Source organism: Danio aesculapii, chromosome 7, assembly GCF_903798145.1.
Source record: "Danio aesculapii chromosome 7, fDanAes4.1, whole genome shotgun sequence".
Classification (NCBI taxonomy): Eukaryota; Metazoa; Chordata; class Actinopteri; order Cypriniformes; family Danionidae; genus Danio; species Danio aesculapii.
Genome location: NC_079441.1, coordinates 51,432,594 through 51,453,520, shown reverse-complemented (window position 1 = coordinate 51,453,520; position 20,927 = coordinate 51,432,594). Strand labels below are relative to the sequence as shown.

The 20,927-nt window shown below is 38.1% G+C and overlaps 2 protein-coding genes across 2 annotated transcripts in view; both read right to left on the bottom strand.

The window, feature by feature from the left end:
* Positions 1-768: 768 nt before the first annotated feature.
* Positions 769-5,768, bottom strand: ankrd46b (ankyrin repeat domain 46b). The gene is made up of 4 exons (XM_056462134.1): positions 5,642-5,768; positions 4,195-4,537; positions 1,889-2,047; positions 769-1,624 (listed from the first exon to the last, which is right to left on the bottom strand). Exons 2-4 carry the CDS (start codon positions 4,503-4,505, stop codon positions 1,408-1,410), a joined length of 687 nt encoding a protein of 228 aa, XP_056318109.1. The 5' UTR covers positions 4,506-4,537; positions 5,642-5,768; the 3' UTR covers positions 769-1,407.
* Positions 5,769-9,122: 3,354 nt separating this feature from the next.
* col4a6 (collagen, type IV, alpha 6) overlaps positions 9,123-20,927 on the bottom strand; it is a 173,237-nt gene continuing 161,432 nt past the window's right edge. The window contains 15 exon segments of the mRNA XM_056462133.1: positions 9,123-11,705; positions 13,765-14,051; positions 16,061-16,252; positions 16,834-16,950; positions 17,046-17,195; positions 17,304-17,402; positions 17,502-17,663; positions 18,148-18,264; positions 18,885-19,004; positions 19,099-19,170; positions 19,316-19,423; positions 19,519-19,626; positions 19,769-19,843; positions 19,953-20,016; positions 20,424-20,605. Of these exon segments, the coding sequence (XP_056318108.1) occupies positions 11,445-11,705; positions 13,765-14,051; positions 16,061-16,252; positions 16,834-16,950; positions 17,046-17,195; positions 17,304-17,402; positions 17,502-17,663; positions 18,148-18,264; positions 18,885-19,004; positions 19,099-19,170; positions 19,316-19,423; positions 19,519-19,626; positions 19,769-19,843; positions 19,953-20,016; positions 20,424-20,605 (2,114 nt within the window). The 3' untranslated portion in view covers positions 9,123-11,444.

Here is a 20,927-nt window from a genome sequence, read left to right as displayed (position 1 = left end):
CATCTTTGGTCAGCTCAGTATGGCGGGCGCCGACGCACTGTCTCTCAGAAATTATAAATAATAGCCTTCGAGCAGCCTCCTCACCCCTCTGTATTACTCCACCCACATAGAGTGACAGCAGATCAATAAACTCAATACAGTTTGACAAATATTGCAGCTGTTGGACAACATGGTGTTCAATTTGCTCTGCTTAGCACATCAGTGGCCAGTGTGTCATGCTGAGCAGAGCAAAGACGCTTGACGTTTAGCCACAAGATAGCGACAGAACGATTGCAACAGAGAAATGCTGGGACATTTCTGTAGACTAAATGTGAGCAAAATCACCTGTTTTGTCATCACTTCAGACATTACGCTAGAAAATCATTCAAATACTAGCTCTAAAATGATGTTTGTGAATGAGCAATGTTTTTTGCTGTTCTGATGTCAGCTGCAGATGTGAATAAATAGAAGAAGAAAGTAATTCCTTAACAAAAGGGTTTTTCAGACTCTCCGTGTTTGATTTTCTTTTTTATATACACGATTATGCCGTCGAACTGTTGTATAAACGCAATATCAGACTCGTAGCAGTGTGATATGGCTGTATATCATCACTGGTGGAACACTAAGGCACTTGGCCGGAGGCCTCAAGCCAAAGCACGCCTCCCCACCAGTGCCTATATACAGCCATATCGCACTGCTATGAGTGTGATATTGCTCATACTGTATATAATCATTGCCATTAATTTATGAAAATGTTGCTAATAACAACACAATCAAGATACAAAAGCATTTTCTGAGGAAAAAAAACATTTCTGTTTATTTGTATGAAGACCTTTTTTAACATAAAGGACCATTTGAACACAAACAGGATCCTGATGGCCATTTAGTGATTTATGTCCCATTTAACATATCATTACTTGTTTTACTTACAATATTCTATGTAATGACAAATGAATAGCGATATATAAATAAGCATATATAGTGTCTGTTCATACTTTCACAACAGTGACTTCATATACAGACAAACAACGGTGATGGCCAAGGGAAATAATCAAAAATGAATACTTCATGCCTGATCTAGCCTACAACAGTCATCTAATGTTGTATACATCAACGCAAGTGCATGTGTCTACTGTTGTGAGAGGATCTGTGAGAAACGGGTTTACATCACTAAGGGTGCATTTAAGAAACCTTTACCATTTCCCCCACAATACCTGTAGCTTTACCTTACAGTGTTCCTTCATAGTGCAGCCACCATCATCATCATCATGCCTCCACTCGACCTCACCTGTGGGAATGACAAGACCATTTCTAAACTTCACATCAGACCTAATCTTGTACTATGAGGAACCTTCAGTGTCCCCTAAAATCTCCCTTTTAGTTCAAAGTTTGACTCCAGTCCCAAGATTCACCAACACCACCTGTCTCTCAGTGGACCAACTCCAGCTGACTGGCAGAAAAGGGCAGAACGCCGCTAACATAATAAGCAATGCCCAGAGAGAGCAGGGCGATGACCACCAGCAGCAGCAGGACCCTCCAGAAGCCCAAATCCTCCACAAACTCCTGCCAGGTGGAGCGGAAGCTGGACAGCACACCCTCACTGTTCTGCAGGTTTGGGTTCAGCAGTGAATGGCTCTCCATTGCACTGGAAACAATAGTGTTGGGTTAGGAAATAAAGTGCTGAGATGTAATAAATGCTGCACTTAAACTACTTGTTCAAACTACTTACTTAAAATAAGCTGAATCAACACAATTCTTGAGTTTTTTAGGGCACAACTTAATTGGTTTGTTCAATGCACTTGAATTTGTAAAAAACAATTAAAGATACTTAATTGATTTGTCTTGGGACAACATGAAGGAAATGTGTGGAACCCAGCATTTTTTACAGTGTGACTGGAGGGAATCTCACCTCTCGCTCTCAGCCATCTGCATGGCTTCTAGTTTGGAGTGAGCTCCTCTGTTGAAGCCTTTGACCTCTTGCTCTTCCAGGCCTTCCAGCAGCCGGATGGCATCTTTATTTACCCCTCTCCTCTTGGCCAGCACGAGTGGGGTCGAGCCGTTGTGGTTACTGCTCAAATGCAGGAGAACAATCGGGAAGATAAAAGTCAGATTAAAAAAACACAAATGTCTCTACAGTGAAATATTAATTATTAACTATATGAAAATAACATATTTTATTTCTGTGGCTGTCATAAATTTTAGGTAGCGATATTTTAGGTAAAGAAAAAAATGCCATGCAAATTATTATTAAAACTATTAATAATAATAATAATAATAATAATAATAATAATATCTGGTGTCACGGTGGCACAGTGGGTAGCACGACCGCCTCACAGCAAGAAGGTCACTGGTTTGAGTCCCGGCTGGGTCGGTTGGCATTTCTGTGTGGAGTTTGCATGTACATCCTGGGTTGGCGTGGGTTTCCTCCGGGTGCTCTGGTTTCCCCCAAAGTTCAAACACATGTGCTATAGGTGAACTGAATAAATAAAATTGTCCGGGTGTTTCCCAGTGTTGGGTTTAGGTTAGAAGGGCATCTGCTGGGTAAAACTTATGCTTGATAAGTTGGCGGTTCTTTTCACTGTGGCAACCCCAGATTAATAAAGGGACTAAGCCAAAAAGAAAATGAATGACTAAATAATAATAATAATAATAACAGTAATAATAATAATAATAATAATAATAATAATAATAATAATAGTAATAATGCTTTATTTTGCCCTCTAAAATAGCAAATCCCTCCAGTAAATGCTAATTTGTCTAATCCTTTAATATGAGCAAAAACTGAAGTCTATTTTTCATCGGATATCATGCACATACATACAGTTTTAAGTGGCAATAGTACATTACAATTACTAAAAAAAACACACTTTATAATATGCAAATATGGTATTTACTGTAAAAAGAAGACCTCTACTGTTGGTGCTATGTACAATGCTAGAAGCGTGGCACAGTAACCAATGTGATAAATGCTGGATGTTATTTTCTCTTCTAGACAAATATGTAAATATAATTTAATATGTGTTCTTTTAAAATAATAATCAAAAACATCTTTAGAAATAAAAAGACAATACATGTATATTCAAACAAGTTATTGCAAGAAACTAGAAATAATTCAATTTTTACAACCCCAAATCAAAAAAAGTTTGGCACAGTAGGGAAAATGCAAATGGAAAAAAGACCTGTAACACATTTCAAAAAAGTTGTGACCGAAGAAATGTAGGGCTAGTATTCAGGTAAATTGGTTAAATAATGATGTGGTTTGAAACAGGTAACTGTATTTATAATTTGGTACAAAAGCTGCATTGAAGAAAGGTCTAGTCTAATAGGAGCAAAGGTTGGCTGAGGATCACCAGTTTGCTAAAATGATTGAAATGTTTACAAATAATGTTCCTCAAAGAAAGATAGGAAGACATTTGGATATTTCACTTTCAACAGTGCATAACATCACTCAAAGATTTAAGAATCTGGAGGAATTTCAGTGCATAAAGGACAAGGGCGTAAGCCTAAGCTGAACAACCGTGATCTCTGATCCCTCAAATGACTATGGGATATCACCACATGGGCTCAAGACTACTTTGGCAAACCTTTGTCAAGTACCAAAATACGTAGTTGCGTCCACAAATACTGTACTGTACCAAAAGGAAGCCCTATGTTAACAGTGTCCAGAAGCGTCGTTTACGTCTCTGAGCTTTGAGGCATCTATGATGGCCATCACAGAGTGGAAACATGTACCTTGGTCAGATGATTCAGCATTTCAGGTAATTTTTGGAAGACTACTCATTTATGCTGTATATTGAAGCCTTTAGCACAGGCATGGGCAAACTCGATCCTGGAGGGCCGGTGTCCCTGCAGAGTTTTGCTCCAACACTAATCAAACACACCTGAACACCCTAATTAGTGTCTTTAAGATCACTAGAAAGCTACAAGCAGGTGTGTTTGATTAGGGTTGGAGCAAAATGCAGGGACACCGGCCCTCCAGGATCGAGTTTGCCCATCCCTGCTTTAGCCCATTGCATAAATACACTTTATCAACAATTATCAAAAAAAAAACATTATAAAAAAAAAAAAAATTATAAATAAATAAATATATTTATAAATATAAATATATATATAAATATAAATAAATATATATATATATATATATATATATATATATATATATATATATATATATATATATATATATATATATATATATATATAGGCATATCTCACCAAATATCAATTTTGAGGCCGTTGGAGACGAGAAACTGAATGGTGTCCACATGTCCGCAAAGGTGCAGCGCTGTGTTGCCCTGATAGTCAGTGGCCAACAGGTCTGCCCCGAACTTGTGAAGGAATCGGCAGATGTCCACATTACCCCGCGCTGCAGCCAGATGCAGACCCGTGCGGCCCCGGTGGTCCCGGATGTTGGGGTCGCAGCCGGTCTCCAGCAGACGCCTAGCGAAACTCAGGTCCCCATCAATACAAGCCTGCAGGAGTGGGACACTGGTCTGTGACGAGTCATTAATGAAGACATAGGACATGTCCGAGTCGGTCTCCGAAAATTCCAGCGTAACTAAAAATAACAACAATGCGGTGAATCTCATGAAGCCTGGATTTCACTTCAAAACAAAAAAGATTTTGTGTTATAAAGATTTGTTTTCATTGTAACAGCACACCCCTGTATTAAACTAATGTAAGATACAATACTGTATTTAATAACAGAGTAATTTAAATAGGCAAAATAACACTGATAAGCCCACATACCATACGCTCACCGGCCACTTTATTAGGTACACCTTACTAGTACCGGGTTGGACCCCCTTTTGCCTTCAGAGCTGCCTTAATCCTTCGTGGCATAGATTCAACAAGGTACTCCCCATTCTTTCCCATACTGATGCTCGGTTTGAACTGCAGCAGATCGTCTTGACCATGTTTACATGCCTAAAAGCATTGAGTTACTGCCATGTGATTGGCTGATTAGAAATTTGCATTACCGAGCAGTTGGACAGGGGTACCTAATAAAGTGGCTGGTGAGTGTGTATATAGTACACTAACATAACTCTGACAAAGGTGTATTGGTGTTGTATAATTATTCCCTTTTCTTTCTAATGCACATACATTCCCATTAATGTTGTCATCATGTCAATACAACATTGTATACAGCATGTTCAATTTTCTTGCAATATTGTACCTACTTTTCCTCATAAGTAGTACCAAATGATGTGGAAGGTGGTGTTAAATGTCAGCTACTCACACCTTAGAAAGCCTTTTTAGATTATAATTTTACAACAATAACCTATGAGAGTTTTAAAACGGTCACAACTGCATTATTCAGCTGATCTTCATCTGCAGTGCTGGAAGAAGAAGAAGAAAAGGAGGAGGAGGAGGTGGACTCTGCATTAGCAGCACTGCTAGATAATACTGATGATGCTGATGAAGATGATGCTGACTACTACAAAACATCCATCTACGGCAAACAACAATCACGGTACAAACCAGCTTTACGATGTCAAATGTGATGTATCGTTGGTTTGTCCACATTTCTGAAAACAGCTGCTGTAATCACTGCATGTTTACTAGCGTGAATAAGAGAACACCACAGACGAAACCCATGTACAACAACACAGAAATATGTTAGCGCAGTTATTTTTATAAATGCTCTTGGGTTCATATGTACCTGTTTTGTGCAGCAGTATCACAGGTGAAATGTGTGGGGTCTGTTTTATCCCGTCGCTTCTCTGTCTGTGGTGTTTATGAATAACTAAAGCTGCAGTGGAGGCTGTGTGTGTGTTTTGTGTGTGTATTTGAACTCTCATAGCGCCCTCTGCTGCTGTGGGGCGATGGTGTACACATTAAAGGGATAGTTCACCCAAAAATAAACACCGGCTGGGTCAGTTGGCATTTCTGTGTGGAGTTTGCATGTTCTCCTCGTGTTCGCGGGGGTTTCCTCCACAGTCCAAACATATGAGGTATAGGTGAATAGGGTAGGCTAAATCGTCCGTAGTGTTTGAGTGTGTATGGATGCTTCCCAGTGATGGGTTGTAGCTGGAAGGGCATCCGATGCATAAAACATGTGCTGGATAAGTTGGCCATTCTTTCCGCTGTGGTGAGCCCAGATTAATAAAGATACAAAGCTAAAAAGAAAATGATTGAATTACTTGTCTTCAAGTGTTTCTAGTCCTAATATGATTTTTCTTCAAAGGACAATATTTTGAAGAAAGCTGAAAACCTGTATGCTAACTATTAGCCTCCTTCACAATGTAGCAGGAAATAGCTGTAAAATTACCGGAATGACTTTAACAGTGAATTCAAAAATACAGACAGCAATTTTCTCTCATTTTTCCACAAAAGCACCATTCACACATATTTTGACATCCTTAACCAGAAATGACCTCTAAATGGCCACACTTTTTGTAAACATGAAGAAAGTCAGATTTTTTTTGTAGGAAGTTTAATTTTTATTTCAAACTGTCGCCTCACAGCAAGAAAGTTGCTGGTGCAAGCTTCGGCTCTTCTGTGTGGAGTTTGCATGTTCTTTTAGGGTAGGTGTGGGTTTCCGCCGGGTGCACCGGTTAATTGAATAAGCTAAATTGGCCGTAGTGTATGTCTGTGAATGAGTGTGTATGGGTGTTTCCCAGCGATGGATTGCAACTGGAAGGGCATCCGCTGTGTAAAACATGCTGGATAAGTTGGTGGTTCATTGCGCTGTTGCGATCCCTGATGAATAAAGGGACTAAGCTGAAGAAAAATGAATGAATGTTTTGCCCTACAGCTTCATATGTTTTCAGGTCAACATCTTTAAAGTTGCTATGAACAGAAGTTAAGGCAGAAGACTTTTTTTCCTCAATCATGATATACATCCACTTAAAACGGTCTTGAAATCAAAATATAATGTAGATCGGTGCATGATTTCGTGCTTTGGGAGCCAATAGTTTGTTGGAAGTTGTTAAAATGAAAAGATACACAAATGGATGAAGGCAAAGCAATTTGATTGATTAATTTCTGTCTTCTGAAGGGATGTGATCATTTTATGTGATAAATAGCATTACCGCTATTATTCAGATATAGATATTGATCAGATCAGTACACAGAGATAGAAGCTCAAATAGAATTTATATTTTGGAGTGAATTAACTGTTTAAAGGTGCCACCCATCATTAAACAAGAATTGGTTTAACTGACTACTAAATTGGACCAAAACTGCCACATTTCACAATTAAAAAGGGATAAATCTGATAAATCATCTTCTATCTACAGTATTTTCTATTGTTTGTTTAATTTATTTAAAGTTATAGGTAACACTTTATTTTGATGGTCCATTGGAGTATTAGTAGACTGTCTGCTTAATATCTGTTGACACTGTTCCTTCAACAGACATTTAACTGACTATAAGAAACTTCGCAAGTACATGTCAACTTACACTAACCCTAACCCCAACCTAACAGTCTACTTATAATCTAATGAGAATTAGTTGGCATGTAGATGCAATGGAACTTAAATTCAACAAACAGATCATTAAAATAAAGTGTGACTAAGTGATTTTATTTACATATGGACTTGTGCATGTATGTGATATTTTATCATATTATTTTTGTGCATATTTAGTGCGTAATTGTGTTTTCCAAATACTTCTTTGTTTTATGGTGTACGTGTAACTGTATTTATATTGTATTTATTTACAGAGTTAATATTTTCTAGGCACCGCGGTGGCGCAGTAGGTAGTGCTGTCGCCTCACAGCAAGAAGGTCGCTGGTTCGAGCCTCGGTTGGGTCAGTTACGTTTCTGTGTGGAGATTGCATGTTCTCTCCGCGTTCGCGTTCCCCCACAGTCCAAAGACATGTGGTACAGGTGAATTGGGTAGGCTAAACTGTCCGTAGTGTATGAGTGTGAATGATTGTGTATGGATGTTTGGCAGAGATAAGATAAGTTGGCGGTTCATTCTGCTGTGGCGACCCCAGATTAATAAGCCGAAAAGAAAATTAATGAATAAATATTTTCTGTTCCGAGTGTTGGCGTGGGTTTCCTTCAGGTGCTCCGTTTTCCCCCACAGTCAAAAGACATGTGCTATAGGTGAATTTGATTAACTAAATTGGCCGTAGTTGAATGAGTTTGGATGTTTCCCAGTTGTGGGTTGTGGCTGGAAGAGCATGCGCTGTGTAAAACATATGCTGGAATATCGGTTCATTCCGCTGTGGCAACTCCTGATAAATAAGACACTGAGCTGAATGAATGTTTTCTGTCTGACCCAATATGAGGCAAAAAATGTAATCAAATATACAATATAAACACAAGTCTGAGCAGTTCTACTAGTACCGTTTAACATTCATATGTGATTTGTTTTGTAAGAAGTTCTTGTAAGAAACATAAATGTGCTTTTGTGTACTTTTTTCAAGGTATTAACTTCATGTTATTCCAAAAGTTTTGTTCTACAGTCCAGTTCTAAAGCAACATCACAATTAAGTTGGTCACAGTCACCAGCGATCCTGCCAGTGCAGATCGCTGGTAAACACAAAGATCGCTAACGGACAACAAATCCGCCATTTCAAGAACTACAAGTTCCAGTCATGCACCACACACCAGTTCCTGATCCTGTTTGATTACACTCATACAGCTGAAGCTGCTAAAAGACTGATTAGTTGGACTATTTTACAGCACACAAACACTCAGATTTTGCTGAGGCGTGTTTATCTGTCTTTGTGAACACTATGACGCATTTTCCCGGTCTTGTCCTTACGTGTTTGATCTTCAATTTGTTTTCTCATTTTGATACATTGCCGCCTGTACTGACCGTTGCTTGCGTGACCTTTATTATAAACCTGCGTTTGGATCCGCACCTCCCATGTCAGCGTCCCATCATGCAATATTAAAACTTTATGTATGACAGAAATTAAAAGTCTGAATACTTTTATTTGACAGGTTTTATACATGTACTCATTGTGAGCATTCAGATTAAACATTTACACAACTATATGAAATACTGAAAAATCTCATTATTGTTTTTTTTTTCATTTACTGTTTGAATTCATTTTAAAATGCTTAATGCTCAATTCTTAAAATGTACTGGGTTCTGAAGTCATACATCTCTCTTTTAGTCTTACAGCAGTAAAAACAAAAGCAAATTACTCACTTTGTGACAGCCAATCTTCACAAATGACCAAATACTGTATATTTTTTATTTTAGAAAAGAACTAAAAGCAACATATGTTAAGTGGAGAAACACTGTTAAACCTTTCCCCATTATTACTTGTACACACACTTAAATGTACCTCACATCTTTCTATCAAAGGGGTGAAATTAATAAACAATAATCTAACCAATGCAACAGAAACAGAAAAAAATTGTACACGTATACTCAGGGCTACCAATGAGATACTGAAAGCGTAGTGATCATAGTGGTTAAGCGTAAACCAGTCTCTCTAAGGGACTGGCTAATTAAAATCTTTAGCACTTTCAATGCACAAAGTAAATTAGACATTTAAAATAAAAGGAAATGAAATTTGACTACAAAATATACACATTTTTGGTCATGCAATGAATTACGATATAAAATACGTACCTTAAAATGAGGAAATGATGATCTGTAAGGTATTAATATCCTCATTATTTATGCTTGGTGGATGTTTGAGAGTTCCTCAAACCTGAAAATGATATCAACTTATCTCAGTGAACAAACTACCTGTGAACTAGATGGATTTAGATCAGCAGCGTAAGATCTTGTGATAGAGGTGTAACTTTTTACTTTAACTTCAGTGCAATTCATAAACATATATAGAAGATATTTATGGGGTTTGACTAATTCAAGTGACAACCATGAGGCACAATCTCACTCATGCAAGGAATAGTTAGCTCAAAAATGAAAATGTACTCATTATTTACTCCCACTCAAGTGATTTCTTTCTTCTGCTGAACACAAAACAAGATATTCCAACACAATCTCATGGCAATTCATAAATTTTTGATTTAGTGGCTAATTCGTATGAATTCGTACGATCTCATTCATACAATTTAGTAGGATTTGTTGGGTGCCATGCCTCCTTTTTAAAATCGTACATTTTCGTTTGACTGAACTCATATGAATTTGTCCGAATTAGTCTCTAAACTGACAAAACGTAAAATAGTTACATTTCCTTGTGAGATGAGGCTGGACATTTCACTGTGTTTATCGTAACTTTTTGATTAAGTGGCTAATTCGTATGAATTCGTACAATCTCATTCATACAATTAGTACGATTTGCTCATATCCCAATAACGGTCACGTTTAGGGGTGGGGTGGGGTTGGGTTGGGTGCCATGCCTCCTTTCTAAAATCGTACATTTTCGTTTGACTGAACTCATATGAATTTGTCCGAATTAGTCTCTAAACTGACAAAATGTAAAGTAGTTACATTTCCTTGTGACATGAGGCTGGACATTTCAACGTGTTTATCGTAACTTTTTGATTAAGTGGCTAATTTGTATGAATTCGTACAATCTCATTCATACAATTTAGTAGAATTTGCTCATATCCCAATAACGGCTGGGTTTAGGGGTTGGGTGCCACGCCTCCTTTCTAAAATCGTACATTTTCGTATGACTGAACTCATATGAATTTGTCCGAATTAGTCTCTAAACTGACAAAACGTAAAAATTTCCTTTTCAGATAAGGCTGAACATTCCAACGCGTATCTCATCACTTTTTGATTTAGTACTGTGATGTAGACAATTTAGAAGGATTTGTTTGCTGCCATGCCTCCTTTAACAAAATTGCACATTTTCATAGTAAATTGACAAAATGTAAAAATAGTTAGATCAAGCTGGATATTATAAAGAGTAAAGCAGCTATTGAAATCCTTAATAAAAACCAAAAAATACTATGAAAGTCAATAGCTGTTTTTTCCCCAACGTTAAAATCTCTTGCTTTGTATTTAACAGAAAAAAGGTTTGGAACAAGAGGAGGATGAGTAAAATGATGACAGAATTCTGAGTAAACTATCTCTTTCATGTAGACTGCAAAAGTGCTGCTTTGTCCATTTTTTACACCAAATGGTAAACAAGAGGATCTAGGTAACAATAATGTGAAAGAAGCACCAATACAGGCTACTGAAACCAAAACAATATCAATGAAATGCAGCAGAAGGGGTTAATGAAAAGACAGCATTTCATCTCTACACAGTAAAAGTGGCGTAGGTGTATTATTGTGTGCCATCCACTGGAATTCTGGGATTTATTCTCTGAGGTAGCCGTGAATATGAGCAACAACTTAACCAAAAAGCTTGAATGTACAAACGCGACATCATATTTTCAACATAGCACCACTGTTGTTGATTATCTCCACTTCTTTTCGTTCCATTCTCGATATTCTCCATGTGTTCACTTTAGCCCTCATAATCCCCTCTGATGTGTATCAAGGGCATGAAATCCAATCAGTTGATGTTTGTTTCTTTCTCCTCCTCTACTCATCTTCTTCCAATAGTTTAATTCTCCTGCAGTGCATCTACACGAGCTACAAAATCTTCATGCAGACTTGACAGCGACTGAGGCGCGAGCGGAACTGATCTCCCTTGAGCGTCTCTGGTGTGGGACCCTGGACGAACTGTTCATTCACATCCACTGTGGTCAGCCAGAAACTGTACTTGTTGGCAAAGTAGTGGCAGGTGCCTCGGGCGCCATTGCATTCGATGAAGGGGGTTGCGCGGAAATCCTCCAGACAAGAGCCGGGAGACATGAGTGACTGACCGCCTCCTTCTCCACCTGCACCTGTGTGCTGAACCACATACGAAACACAAAGTTATACTGACACAGTTTGATATTTTATTAAGATACTAAGAAGACAGTTAAGGAACACTCCACTTTTTTAACTTCATGAACTTTTTTTTTACAACTTTATTTCAGACAAGTTTTAAAGGGCACCTATTATACCGCTATTTCAAGATTTAAGATGTGTCTTTAGTGTCTACAGAATGTGTGTGTAAAGTTTCAGCTCAAAACAGCCATCAGATTATTTATTATAGCTTTCATAACATTTATATTTTCTGCTCTGAACACAATGTAGCTGTTTTTGTTGCCTGTGCCTTTAATACTAGTTCTCCCTGCCCACCGTTCCCACGTGTCTGTCAGAGTGTGTTTCAATCTCCACCTCGGCTGTGTCAAATAAACAGCACAGTGACAGACATGAAGGAAGCAGATCTCACGTAACGTTTGTGAGAAATACTACAGAAATTTTTTCCCAATGATTTATTGATGTGTTTGTTGTTGATTCAAGCCTTTCTGCAACAATGAGTCACACACAGTGTCGTTACAAAGTTCACACACACACACACACACACACGCACAGCGGAAACACAGAGAGCGTGTTTAATTTTGCACTATTTTTGCAAAGCAAATGTGACAGGATACACGTTAATGTAAACTGCTGTATGGATATCCATTATGTTAATGTCCAAAACAAACCTGATTTAACGTCCACAAACCAAGATCGAAGCATCTTCTTTTATAATTGTACAGACACGAGGCAGTGGTGATAAAGTACAGCTAAAGTAAATCGCTGTAATTCATTTTAAACATACACTGTTTTAAAAACATTTTTACAAAAGCTTGTAAAACTCATTCTTGATCACATCTGATGATTGATGACCACAGAGAGCTGAACAGATCTTATAATCCCAGTTGCTTTGTGCATGTCCTGTCTTGTTGTTATGGTTATACACATTACTATGGAGACATGTTAATACGCAGCTGTCAATCAAATCGGTGGGCGGGGAAACCGCACTCCTACGTGACATTGCGATGGACCTCAAAATGGGGCCTTAAAAAAAGAGACTTTTTGAGTTTATATCACCCCAACATGACAGTGGACACACTATCTACCTACACACAGTTCTGTCTAAACAGCTTACAAAAGATGATTCTCGTCATAGGTGCCCTTTAACCATTTAGCCTTAATCATCATTAAATCAGATTAGACCATTATCATCTCTGTAAAAAATTCAGTTAAGGGATTTGATCAGTTTCCTATTTAAGGCTTGACTTTTCTGCAATTGCATGTACTAAGACTGACACTTGTGAATTTCGAGAAATTTAAATTTCGAGAGAGTTGCTACTGGTCTAATCCGATTCAATGATTTATGCTAAGCTAAGCTACTCTGAAAATGTCAACATTGATATTATATATAGTCTTTTTTTTTGTTAAATTACATGAAAATAAACTAGGAAAGTTTAATAGTTTTATTAAACTAGGAAACAATAGTTTTGTAAATTAAAGGGATAGTTCATCATTGGTTTTTCTTTCTTTCTTTCTTTCTTTCTTTCTTTCTTTCTTTCTTTCTTTCTTTCTTTCTTTCTTTCTTTCTTTCTTTCTTTCTTTCTTTCTTTCTCTCTCTCTCTCTTTCTTTCTTTCTTTCTTTCTTTCATAACATAACAAGCTATTATGAAGCATGCTGGAAAAACAACCATGCCATTCAAAGTAGGATAAAAAAATACTATGGAAGTCAAAGGCTGTTTTTCCCCCTACAAGTGTTGGGTCAGTAAATTATGACAATTTTTATTTTTTGGGTGAACGATGCCTTAAATTTTTTTAAAAATTGTTACAGGTAACAGAAATTATTTTAATTTAATGGTTTAATAGTTTAATAGTCAGCAGCTGGAAGGGCATCCACCACATTAAAAATGTGCCAGAGTAATTTGTGGTTCATTCCGCTGTGGCAACCCCTGATGAATCAGTTACATAGATATGAGTCTGCATGCTGCACTGTAATTTCAGTAGTTAAACTGCAGTGATGTGTGGTTTTGAATGTTTGTTAAGGTATACTGTAAATGAGTTTTACCATGAGGAAGGAGTAACCGATCCAGAGACTTCTCCAGCCCTGAGGGCATGTTGGTATGGTCAGATCTTGGCTATGGACAGCGATTGGTTGAGATGGAACTTCACACACTGAGCAGCGGCTGATGTATGGAGAAATCTCCTGATTTGCCACAGGCATCATGGGAATAGCCGCTGTGGTGGAGAGCCAATAGGACTTGTCGTTGCGGCTTGCGTAGTAGCAGATTTCATTGACTGTGCAGTAGAGGAAGGGGATGGTGCTGAAATGAGGCAGGCAGGAGCCGGGCAGTCCTGTGAGGATGAGAATGACTGACATTAATCATCTTTCACAGCGCCATCTTGAGGAGAAACTAACTCATCTGCATATCCATTTAAAACTGTATTTATAATAAACTGATCCCATGTTATGTTGTAACATATAGAATACTGATCTAGGCCCAAGCCTCTACCTAATAGAATTAGGAAAACTCAATTAAACTCATTCACTCTCAATAGCCATTTATGACTAATTCAATTCAATTCAATTTTATTTATAAAGCACTTTAAAACAACACAGTCGACCTGCTGACAACAGAGAGTAAAACAAACTTTAAAATACAAATAGATAAACATAAAATGTCAACATCTCACACTGTGCTAAAAGCCAAACTGAACAAGTGGGTTTTAAGAAGAGATTTAAAAACAGTAATGGAAGAGGCTTGTCTAATATACAATGGCAACTCATTCCACAATTTTGGTACAGCCACAGCAAAAGCCCGATCCCCTCTGAGCTTTCAACTGGTCCTGGGTACACCCAGGAGGAGCTGGTCAGCTGACCTGAGCGAACGAGAAGGTGTGTAAGGACAGAGAAGCTCAGAGAGGTAAAGGGGTGCAGTTCCATTTAGACACTTAAAAACAAATAAAAGTAACTTAAAGGGCACCTATGGTGAAAAATCTACTTTTCAAGCTGTTTGGACAGAAATGTGTGTAAGTATAGTGTATAAACTGTCATAATGGGGTGATATCAACACACCCAGTCCTTTTTTATCAAATTTAACAACATGAAAACGGTGGACCAATTGGAGTGGTTTTCAGATCGACCGCAACTTTACATAGGAGTGCGGTCCCCCCGCCCACCAATATTGATTGACAGCTGCACCCGTTAACATGTCCGGTAGTCACGTGTATAATCATATTATCAAGACAGGACGAGCGCAAAGCAGCCGGGAATAAAAGGTGTGTTCAGTTCGCTAGGATCATCAATCATCATCAAACGTGATCAAGAATGAGTTTCACAAGTTTAAAATGTTTTAAAACAGAGCACGTGTGTAATGAATTATAGCGATTCACTTCAGATGCACTTAATCAGCACAGCCGCGTGTCAGAACAAATATAAAGGAAAACGATTCAATCGCGGTTTGTGACGTTTTAAATCAGGTTTATTTTTGTACATTAATATAAGAGATATCCATACAGAAGTGGATATTACCAGTATCATGTCACATATGCGTGCAAAACGAATGCAAAGCTTAACGCGCTGTCTCCCTCTCTCTCTCTGTGTGTGTGTCTGAGTGTCTGAGCTATGTGTGTGTGTGTATGTGTCTGCGCTATGTGTTTGTGTCCTTGCTGTGTGTGTGCGTGAACTTTGTAATGACATTGTGTGTGACTCATTGTTGCAAATCCACAAAAAAATGCATCAAATACTGATTGTTAAAGTTTTTACTGTAGTATTTCTCACACACGTTACATGAGATCTGCTTCCTGAGGCAGCCGAGGGCGGCGATTGCTGACAGGCACGTGGGAACGGTGGGCGGGGGTGGACTAGCCTTTAAAGGGCCAGTACAAAAAAACAGCAAAACCTTTTTTCCAGCTATAATTATAGACACTTCAAACAGCTGTAATAAATAATCTGATGGGTTTGTTTTGAGCTGAAACTTTACAGACACATTCTGGGGGACACAAAGACTTATATTAAATATGAAAAAAGGGGTAACCTATGTGCCCTTTAAAATGGATCCTGAAATGCACGGGCAGCCAGTGAAGCGAAGATAAAATTGGGGTGATGTGCTCGTATTTGCGTGTGCCAGTTAAAAGACGTGCAGCTGCATTCTGAACAAGTTGCAGTCGAGAAATAGAAGACTGACTCACCCCAAAATAAAGGGCATTGCAGTAGTCCAAGTGGGAGGTTATAAAGGCATGGATTACTGGATTACAGACTAATGTCTGTTCATAGTTGTAGCACACATTAAGGCTAATCTTTTATAAAATCATGATGTAAACTACAGTTTGTGTACTTGTTTATCGCAAGCCTAATGTCTCACCCAGGTCCTGGTTGTGCGCTTTCTCTTGTCCCTCCACATACAGCAAACTGTACCCCTCCCAGAGCCTGGTCATTCCCTCAGGACACATGGGCACCCGTGTAGATTGACTGTGCTTCACCAAAGTATAGCCAATGCTAGTACTGCGTGTCGGTGGAGCAGGAATACCTGGCAACCCTGGTTTACCACGGGGTCCTGTGGGGGACATAGCAAAGAGGGAGAATTTAAAGGACAAGTTACAGAAAAGGCGAGAAAAGATAGGGGAAAAGATATAAGCCAGAATGCTTTAGTGAAATCTATTATTACCTTAAGTAAAATCAAATATCAAAAACCTAAAATGTCTACCTGATATGGCTAAGGAATTTACTTCTCAATGTACCCAGAATTTATTGCAAAAACTACTCTTGAGATTACTAGATACAATTTAATATTAAGATTACTAGTTCCTATTTTTTCTTGAAGTAACACACTGAATGATACTGTAGTTCTCATCCAGTTTTGCTTAAGGATTCAAATATTGCATTGTATGGCAAATCAATATCCAAAACTAATATATTGGTTTGAATGACCTGAAATGCATTATTAAACCATAAATTATATGAGTCTGCTGAATAAAAATATACATTTCCTAAAGATTTGTCCGATTAGACACACAGGCTTTTAAACGTTTAATTATTTTCTCTCCTTAATCTGTTGATCGTGAACCATCAGTTCTGAAGTATTGCTTCAAAACATTTATATAAATTATGTAAAAGGCAGATGGCTGCATTTTGTACCTTGGAGTCCTGTGGGTCCTTGGATTCCAGAAGGACCAGGATCACCAGAAAATCCAGGAGATCCAGCTAATCCAACTGGTCCAAGTCTACCCACTTGGCCTCTGAATCCTTTGGGGCCTACAGTAATTTCAAAGAGATCAAAAGTGGAGTTGGAATGGTTAATTGATCAGACGCTGATATCCATATTACTTTTTTTCTTCAATGGTTCTCACCTGGGTTGCCTGGACTGCCTGGCAGACCTGGTATTCCTGGCTGACCAGCAAACCCACCAAGCCCTGGCTGGCCTGGATCCCCAGACGGCATTCTGGCTGTTATGTTACTTGGGAACACAAAACCTGGAGCTCCAACAGCACCAGAAGAACCTGAGAAGACAACAGGCAGAAGTCAATGTATCAAGACCGTCCGGGAATCTAATTATTCTTGTTTAGATTTTCAATTTGAATTCATAAACTTCATCCTAAACAACTGACCCTTTACACCTCTGGGTCCACTTCTGCCATAATCTCCTGGTTCTCCAGGAGACCCTGGTCGTCCAGGGACACCACTGAAGCCAGGCTCACCTCTTTGTCCTTGTAAATACAGAGAGAAACATATTCAATTCCTTTATACAAACTACAACATAGAAAATGTGTTAAAGAGAAAACATGTCAAAATGTCAATGGGAATACCTTTAAAACCAGGACTGCCTGGTAATCCAGGGGCTCCAAAACCACCTGGTTCTCCACGTGGTCCTATTATTCCTGGGCGACCAGGGAACCCAGGGTCTCCTCTGTCTCCTTGGACAGTTCCAGGGCCAGGTGGACCAGGGAGTCCAGGAGGGCCAAAGGGACCTACAGTGCAAAAGATCCAGTTCCCATTATGTCACTGCATTACCACAACTATAGGCAACTAACACGGCAAGAAGTTTGAAGTAAAAATGAAGCAAATCTAAATGAAACAACAGTGGTAGATAAAGTTTCCAATGTTTTGTTCCTTTCCTTTCATTTTGCATTAAGTGACCAATGTCTTTCAGGAAAGTGTATCCGAGTAAAATTATAGAATTTACTGAAGAAATTAAATCAAGTAAAACTGAAAGTTGCCAGAAAGATGAAAACTCAAGTAAATTATAGATACTGGCAAAAATACTGTTGTAAATATTGTAACAAAGTATTATTAGTTCGTTACATTACACCACTGTGAAATAGGTTTTTGTTCTCGAAATCAACCATATTGTAGTATTAGGTCAATAAAATTAAACCCCAAGAAAGAATGTTCAACCTTAGAAAAAAACAAAACAAAAGTGATTACAGCAGAGAAGACAGAGATGTCTCATACCTTCTCGTCCATCTAATCCTGGAAGTCCAGGGTCTCCGAGAGGACCTGGAATATTAGAAAGACTAGGTGGACCAGGGGGGCCTGGATTTCCAGGGAAGCCCCTCAAACCAGGAACACCTGAAATCCAAGTTTTCACAATCACCAAATGTATATATATATATTAAAAAAAACACAGGCAATTATAAAACCAATGACTATTTATGACTGCCCATTTGCTTGTTAGAATGCATCTCAAAGGCCTTTCAGAAATAATAATGAAAAGAGTGAAAAGTAATTGATTAGCTGGATTTAATTAAGACTGAAGCTGCCTTCACATACAGTACAGAATTATCATCAACACAAGCTTGCTAGTCATATAACCAAGTAATTCTAGTTTTCATGCTGGAAATATCATACACGTTAAACATGGTAGAGGGATAAAAAAGTCACTGAAAATCACTTCATGACCTTGTTTTATCAATAAAATTGGAAGTGGGTTTGACACATTGAAGCAGCCCTTTATAGGCATTTGACCCAGATTTAATGTTTATGTGTGTATATATATATATATATATATATATATATATATATATATATATATATATATATATATATATATATATATATATATATATATATATAATACATAACATGAATGTAATAAGTAATCATACAATTTATTTATGAGATTCATACATAAGAAAGGGTCTGATGATCTTAATTTGCATGTGTAGTATTCTGTGTATGAGCATCCTCACCAGAGTCTCCTCTGAATCCCTTTTCTCCAGGGCGGCCAGGTATTCCAGGTTGTGATGTTCCTCTCTCTCCTTTTTGTCCATTCACACCAGGTGGCCCAACCCGACCACCTTCAATCACACCTAAGGACATATTTATAAATTGAAGAGAAGTCAATAAGGTGTTTGTTCAGGTTTAAGGCTTAAAATGTTGAAATTTATAATGAAAAGGTTTTACCTGGAACTCCAGGTGGCCCTCTCGATCCTGGAAGACCATTGAGCCCATCTAAACCAGGAGAACCTGGAAAACCTGAAGATAAAGTAAAACATTTCAGAAATGTCCTCAAAAACATTTCAAGATTGTTTTCTACTGAATCAAATACACAACTTATTGAACTGGAGAAAAATGTGTTTCATGTTTGCAATATCATACTGTAAATTTGTCCTTGACTAACCTTTATCTCCTGGTAAGCCTGGACCTCCAGGACGGCCTGGATCTCCATCACGCCCCTTCAGTCCTGGATAACCAGGGAGACCCCTAGGGCCTGGAAGGCCTGATGAACCTACAAAAAAACACATCAAAGAAAACAAAGTGACAATAGGGGGAAAAAAGAGAGCGTATAATGTAAAAACTGAAATCACTGAATCGGAACCATACCAACAAATCCTGGTATTCCTGGGTCCCCAGGAAAGCCTTTCTGGCCTTGATATCCCAAGACACCTGGAAATCCTGAATCACCTGGTTCACCAGGACGTCCTGGACCACCTAGTTATCAAAGGTAAAAGACAAAAATATATTTATAAAGTAGGTTTGTAAAGTAAAATACCAAATAGCATACAAAAAAGAAGTGTTGTTAAAAATAAAATACTTCATTCATATCAACAGTGTGAAAAGCTATCTTTCTTACCTGGGAATCCAGGATTTCCAATATTACCCTTTGGTCCAGAGGGTCCAGATGATGCATACGAGTCACCTTTCTCACCTAAAGTCAATTGTTAAGGACACTGGTTATAGCTGCCTTCAGCCTACTATTGAACTCTTTTGCCATACAGTTAAGGTCAGAAATAAACACAGATATACAAAGATCTCACCTTTGCCACCAGGTGGTCCTTGAACACCAGGGAACCCGGGAAGCCCAGGGACACCATTATCACCCTACAGATAAGAACAACATAAAATCAAAAAATACAACAAAAAAGATCCATGTTCTAACTTCACACTTGGTCAAGAACTTGTCCAGATTACATATCAATCAAGCCAATAATAATAATAATAATAATAATAATAATAATAATAATAATAATAATAATAATAATAATAATAATAATAATAATAATAATAATAAATATTTAGATATTTAAAGAAAATTAAAGGTATCTAGCATTATTTCTATGACAATCAGGCATATCATATACAAAAGGTTATTATTTATAAACTGTGTCATTATATACATACAACATAAGTACAAATCATGACAACTAGATTGGACCTGATGATGATACTACTATTAGATGTGTTGAATCCATAGTAAACTGTGCTGTGTCTGAATACAGGTTGCTCACCTTCACACCTGAAAAGCCAGGGAAGCCCATAACTCCAGGAAAGCCTTTGGGTCCAGGGAAGCCAGATGAGCCAGGAACACCTGGGTTTCCAGGCTGGCCAGGTAAACCCTTTGCCTGGTCTGCAAAGCCAGGTGGTCCTGGAAATCCTGGACGTCCAGGAGGCCCCGGAAAACCTTTATCACCTGTTCAAAAAGAGATATGTTTTCTTTTTGTTACAGAGAGTAATGCTTAACTTTTAAGACAGAGGCATCCCTCAACTGTTTACTGACACACTATGTGGACTCCATTTACCATAAACCCATACCTGGCATTTACTGCACCCTCACCTTCATTACCTATTATATGACAAATTAAGCAGTTCACACACACATGCACATCTTGGTGTTGGTGAACTCTACACTATTCCTTCCTTACCCCTAAACTCAACACTCACAGCAAACATGGCAAAATCTGAATGTCTAAAAACTCTCTTAAGTATGAATTTGAAGCATTTTGAATTACAAG